Genomic DNA, 6,265 nt, shown 5'->3' on the forward strand with positions numbered 1-6,265 from the left:
CCTTCCTTCCTTCCTTCCTTCCTTCCTTCCTTCCTTCCTTCCTTCCTCCCTCCCTCCCTCCCTCCCTCCCTCCCTCCCTCCCTCTCTCTCTCTCTCTCTCTTTCTTTCTTTCTTTCTTCCTTTCTTTCTTTCTTCCTTTCTTTCTTTCTTCCTTTCTTTCTTTCTTCCACAATCAGGGTTAAACAACTTGTTCAGGGTGACACAGCTAGTAAGTGTTTGAGGTCAGATTTGAACTTGGGTCCTCCTAACTTCAGGGTTGGTGTTCTGCCCACTGCACCACCTAGCTGCCCCTGAACAATTTCAGTAAGGAAGAAAACAAAGAGCTGACTACAGGTGATCAAGTAATCCACACAGATTTTTAAAAGATATAATGAAAAGATGAAAGCAAAGACAGTTAACAGAAGATGAATACAAAAGCATGATACAATATTATAAGAATAACAAAGATTCTGGTGGGCAAATGAGTTAGAAATATGACCAAGAATCACCTACCCAGCAAAACTGAGTATAATCCTTTGGGGGGAAAGTGGAAATTCAATAAGATAGAGGACTTTCAAGAATTCTTGATGGAAACACCAGAATATTATGGTAGTTAGAAGGAGTATATATAGACAAAGGGCATAGGTGTGAGTTGAATATGAAGGGATGATATCTAAAAAATAAAATTAAGCGTTGAGAAAGGAATAGGGAGAAAGAAAAAGTGAAAGGTAGAATGGAATAAATTATCTCACATAAAAGAGGCAAGAAAAAGATTTTACAGTAGAGAGGAGGAGAGGGTAGGGTAGGGGAAGTGAGTGAACCTTACTTTCATGAGAATTAGCTCAAAGACAGAATACTGTACACACACAATTGGGTATAGAAATCTACCTCTTTTTTTTCCTTTTTGGAGGGCAATTGGGGTTGTTACTTGCCCAAGGTCACATGGCTAGTTTTTATGTTAAGTGTCTGAGGCCCAATCCGAACCCAGGTCCTCCTGACTCCAGGGCCGGTGCTCTATTCACTGCGCCACCTAGCCACCCCTAGAAATCTATCTTACCCTACAGGAAAGTAGGAGGGGAAGGGGATAAGAAAAGGGAATGGGTAATAGAAGGGTGGGCAGATTGGGAGAGTAGGTAGTTAGAAGCTAAAAGCTTTTGAGGAGGTACAGCGTAAAAGGAGAGAGAGAATAGAATAAAAGGGGGAGAGAATAGGATGGAAGGAAATGCAGTTCTCATGGTTTTTCCCTTTTGTTCTAATTCTTCCTTCACAACATAACTAATGTGGAATATATGCTTAATATATTTGTACATGTATAGACTATATCAGATTGCTTGCTGTTTGGGGGAGGGGAAGGGAAGGAGGGAGAAAAAAATTTGGAACTCAAAATTTTATAAAAGTGAATGCTGAAAATTATATTTACATGTAATTGGAAAAAATAAAATACTATTAAGCAGAAAAAATGAAATGAACAATATTTTCTTGGTAGTAAGCACCTAATAAATGCTTCTTCATTCAAAAAATGTATAACATAATGAATGCTAAAACTCAAAATGAACTGGGACAGCTAGGTGGTGTGGTGGATAGATCGCTGGGTCTGGATTCTGGAAGATCTGAGTTCAAATCCAGCTTCAGACATTTCCTAGTGATCCTAGGCAAGTTTTTTTGCCTCTGTTTCCTCATCTGTAAAATGAGGATAATAGCACCTACCTCCCAGGGTTGTTGTGAGGATCAAATGAGATAATATTTGTAAAGCATTTAGTATAGTGCCTGGCACATAGTAAGTGTTATAGAAGTATTAGCTATTATTATTATGATATAAATACTAATGACAATTTTTAAGAAGGCCTTCTTATATTGGGAACAAAAAGAAGGGCAAATAAGAGATAGGACTATTGTTCGTGGCAGATAGAACAGTTGAATGAACAACAGAGAGAAAGAAGGCAGAACTACTCAACTTTCTGTTTTCTCTCTTCAGCTTCAGAAGTTTAAACAAAGATAGTTAACAGGGTGTTGAAATCCAGAACAAGGGTGGAGATAGGAAGAGAGCCCTTAGCTGTCCTCACTGAGTTTGAGTTTCCAGGCCTAGATGAACCATGGATGTTCCAGGAGACTAAAAGAGATGGCAGAGTTGATTGCTAAGCTGTTGGGTGTGATATCTGAAAATTTTTGGAAAACAGGAGAGTTGCCTCCAAATCCCAGATACCAAAATGTCCCACTTGGTTTTGGTTTTTGTTTTTAAGGAAGAGGAGAAAGCCTTCAAACTTTAGCAAGTGAGTTGAACTGAGATTTCTGGCAAAATTCTAGAGCCTACTATTAAAGAGATGGTGTGTGAATGCTAAGAAAGGATGTGGTGATCATGGAGAGCCAGCATGTCTTCAACAAAGCATGCCAGTCTCACTTCCTTTCCTTATTTCATAGGGTGACTAAACAGGTAGATCAAGGAAATGCCATAGACATGGTATATCTGGATGTCAGCCAGACATCTGCCATTCTTTCATGCTTATTTGTGGAAAAGATGGAAAGAGATGGCTTAGATAAGAGGGAATGAGAACTAGATGAATGGCTGGACCCAGAAGGAAACCACTCATGGGCTGATCTCAGCTCAAAGGAAGGTCTCCAGTGGAGTGCCACCAACACTCAAGGATCTGTCTTTGACCATGTGCTCCTTCAACATTTTTATTGATGACCCAAATGAAGTTCCAGGTGGAATAATTACCAAATTTATAGATGACATCAACCTGGGAGTGGCAACTGACATGTTACATGACAGAGTTGGGAACCAGAAAGTACTAGAGAGGCTAACAATTTGTCCTTAAATTTTCTTATCGGTGTTGAGGTTGTGTCCCACAACCTGGGACTCAATAAGACTTATCCTATGGACTCTGTCCCCTCTTGAGTCTCCGGCCTTATTTTTTCAAATTGCTCCAAGCTCACAAATCAAATCGGAGCACAGCAAGAGAACCCAAGTGTCCCAGAGATTCCATCTTCATTTCATTACTTTCCCCATATTCATTGATACTTTCCTTTCCAACTTCATATTTGCTCCCCTCCCCTCCCCTCCCTGCCCCTCTCCCCTCTCCTCTCCTCTCCCCTCCTCTCCTCTCTTCCCCTCTCCTCTCTAGTTCTTTTTACTTTCTCACTCCAGGCCTTCTTGCCTCCTTCCATCTCTCCCCAATCTTTTGTATAAGAGAAAGGACCTCAAAGAAAAAAGACTCTTCCACTTGGGAAATAGTGTGACCCAGAAGACCTGAGTTCAGATCTTGCCTCAGACCCTTTATTTTAGAAGGCAGTCACCTAACTCTTTAGGTCTCACTTTCCTCATCTGTAAAAGGAGGAGTTCAGATTTGATGGCCTTTAAGGTTCCATCAGGCCTTAAAGCTATCTATGGTACCATGATCCTATGACCCTGGATTTGATATCTGGGAAAGCACATGTATGTTCTGGGTTCTAATTCCCCAAAGGGTCACCAATATGCTTCATGGCCTCAGGCAAGTTAACCAGCTTCTCTGTTCCACAGATCCCTGCCCCTGTAAAGGGAGAATCATCAAGTCTCACTCCCAAACAGAGATGTTTGGTGGATTAATTAAAGTTTGTTCCACATCCCAAGAGATCCTTAGATGCAGGTGGCATGTTAATGTTGGACTCAGTGATTAAGCGATGTTTATGAAACACAAAGAGATCAAAAGATGAAAGGGACAAGATATGATTATGTTTAATAGCAACTCACCTTCAAATTGGGCAGCAGTCCCATGGCCCTCATCCTTTTTCTCCTGAAAGAGTTTGAAGCAAGCATTGGGACTGGCCAGGAGCAGCCTGAAACCCTACCAGGGAGAGAGGACATTTCAGTCACAGATTTATGGTTGCAAGGGCCCTTGAAACCTAGAATGCCTGAGTTGGGAGGAACCTTTGAAGAGAGAATGTCAGAGTTAGGAGAGGCTTTAAACACAGACTGTCAGAGCTGGGAGGGCCCTTAGAACACAGGATGTCAGAGCTGAGAGGGCCCTTAGAACAGAGAATGACAGAGCTGGGAGGGCCCTTAGAACACAGGATGTCAGAGCTGGGAGGGGCCTTAAACATATATTATTAGAAGTGGAAGGATCCTTAAAGTTAATTTAGCCCAATCTCCCCAATTTACAAAAGGGGAAACTGAGACTTAGGGAGGAGAAGTGGCTTGTCCAGGGTCATACAAGTAACAAGTAAGGTGCCTCAAAGAAATATCCTTTTTTTAAAAAACATTAACTCTGAGCTCTTTGGCCAAAGGCAAGTCTTTGAAGACAACCAGAATAGCCCTCCATTGCTGTAGAACTCAGAAAAGAGTTTGCCTCCTCTAGGAAGCCTTTCGCTTTTCATGATGGCCAGTGCCTAGCTCTGTTGCCACCTTCCCCCTATTTGCTGTGGTATCAGAGTCATGGCTAGGCCTTATTTTACAGAAGGCAAATCCAGTTGAAGGGTGGGAGCATTGTAGAGGACAGTCCATGCTGTGTACATTTGCACCAGAAAATAGAGTGGATAGCATGAACAATAATCCCCAACTCTTAACCACTGGCTGGTAGAAAGTGAGGGGAAGACAAGCCCAAGGAGAGTTAAGAGCACCTGGGTGTAGCCAGGACTTGGTGAAGGACCAGGGATAGTTGTGGCAATGTGGCATAGGTCTATAGAGGATCTTGAGATAAAGGCAGGAAATGTGCCCTATTGGTTTCAGCACCCTGGACAAAGCCTCATTAGCCCTGCCTTTTTCCTGTTCTGGAGCAATGATGCTATTTTGCTTAAATTTGCCTTAAATTAGCATGGTAGTCAACCAATCTGAGGAGGGAAAGAAGAGGCTGGGGACACTGTACCTTCTGTCCAGGGGCAGGAACAAAGCTGAGGAACTCATCCACATGCCCCACACTTAACCAGTCAGAATAGAGCTCCACAGGGTCCTGCACCTTCTGGGCATACAGGAAATTCCTGACGACCTTAGCCATCCGGCGGCCACCTGACCTAGCACCAAGAGAGACAAATCATTGTCAGAGCAAAGCAGGACAGGTGGGAATCCTGCCGACCTAGAGAGGGTCACCCTATGTATTAGTACTTCCACAGATACATCTAACAACATGTGATTATTGTCACCTTTGTCTTTTTTCTCCCTGGAAACTCCATCTAGAAATGATGTAAAATCATAAGCACCAAACCCCTTTGATCAGACATCCTCACGTGGACACTATGTACTTTATTGGTTCAATAGTTCATCCACATTCATTCTTCCCCTCCTTTTTGCTCTAATTTTCTTTCTCTTATCTCTTCCTTTCATCCTTTCTTCTTTTTTCCTCCTATCTCTTTTCTCTGATTTATCATTCTCTTTTTCCTCTCCTCTCCTCTCCTCTTCAACATTCTTCTCTTCTTTTCATAAAGAGAATTGAATAGGTGGCACAGTGGATAGACCCGGAGTCAGGAAGACCTGTGTTCAAAGCCAGCCTCAGATACTTACTAGTTCTGTGACCCTGGACAAATCATTTAACCTTTGTCTGACTCAGTTTCCTCAACTATAAAATGAGAATAGTGGCACCTCCCAGAGTTGTTATGATGATCAAAGGAGATCATTTGTAAAGCATTTAGCACAGTGCTTGGAAACATAGTAAAGTGATTAATAAATGTTCCCTTCCCCCTTCCCCAAAGTTTCTCTACTCTCCACTCTTCTCCTTTATCTCCCAAAAGAAAATATGACATAGAGAGAGAGAAAATATGATATGGAGGGAAAAGTAACTCTCAGATATCTAGAAATCAAAATAAAGAAGAGAAAAATATTTACTAGGGAAAATAGACTCATAGCCTCACCTCAAAGAGGGAGAGCAATCAACATGTCTAAGGTCACATGACCAAAACAGGATTAGGATGGACATGTCATATCTATTGGTCTACAAACATCAAACCAAAAAAGCAGGATTTCTTCATGTGGGGTTTGGGATTCTGTCTCAGGGAAAGCAGTGCGGCAGAAGCCAAAAGAGAAAGACAGTGAGGAAGAATCAAATGGGATGTACAAGAAAGGGAATGATGCCAAAAATATTATGATGTTTTATCCATTGAAATGAGTTTATTTAACTGTAAATAGTTGCTAAATATGTTTAGGTGGGTGCATTGATATTCTATATTGTTTTCAATGAAACATTTAAAAGCATTTCATTACTAAAAATTAAGAGCAAATAAGAAGAAAAATTACTAAAATTAGGAGCAAATAGGAAGGAAGGAAGGGAAGAAGAGAGGGAGGGAGGGAGGGAGGAAGGAAGGAAGGAAGGAAGGAAGGAAG

The 6,265-nt window shown here is 41.6% G+C and overlaps 1 protein-coding gene across 1 annotated transcript in view; it reads right to left on the reverse strand.

The window, feature by feature from the left end:
- LOC138154306 (protein-arginine deiminase type-1-like) overlaps positions 1–6,265 on the reverse strand; it is a 53,705-nt gene that overhangs the window by 9,658 nt on the left and 37,782 nt on the right. The window contains exons 8-9 of the mRNA XM_069078935.1: positions 4,818–4,962; positions 3,707–3,800 (exon numbers count right to left, since the gene is read on the reverse strand). Of these exons, the coding sequence (XP_068935036.1) occupies positions 3,707–3,800; positions 4,818–4,962 (239 nt within the window). The remainder of the gene's footprint in view (positions 1–3,706; positions 3,801–4,817; positions 4,963–6,265) is intronic.

The sequence above is a fragment of the Petaurus breviceps genome, unplaced genomic scaffold (assembly GCF_028583685.1).
Source record: "Petaurus breviceps papuanus isolate PSGF00001 unplaced genomic scaffold, PetGlider_PUasm1.0 91041, whole genome shotgun sequence".
In the NCBI taxonomy this organism is placed as follows: Eukaryota; Metazoa; Chordata; class Mammalia; order Diprotodontia; family Petauridae; genus Petaurus; species Petaurus breviceps.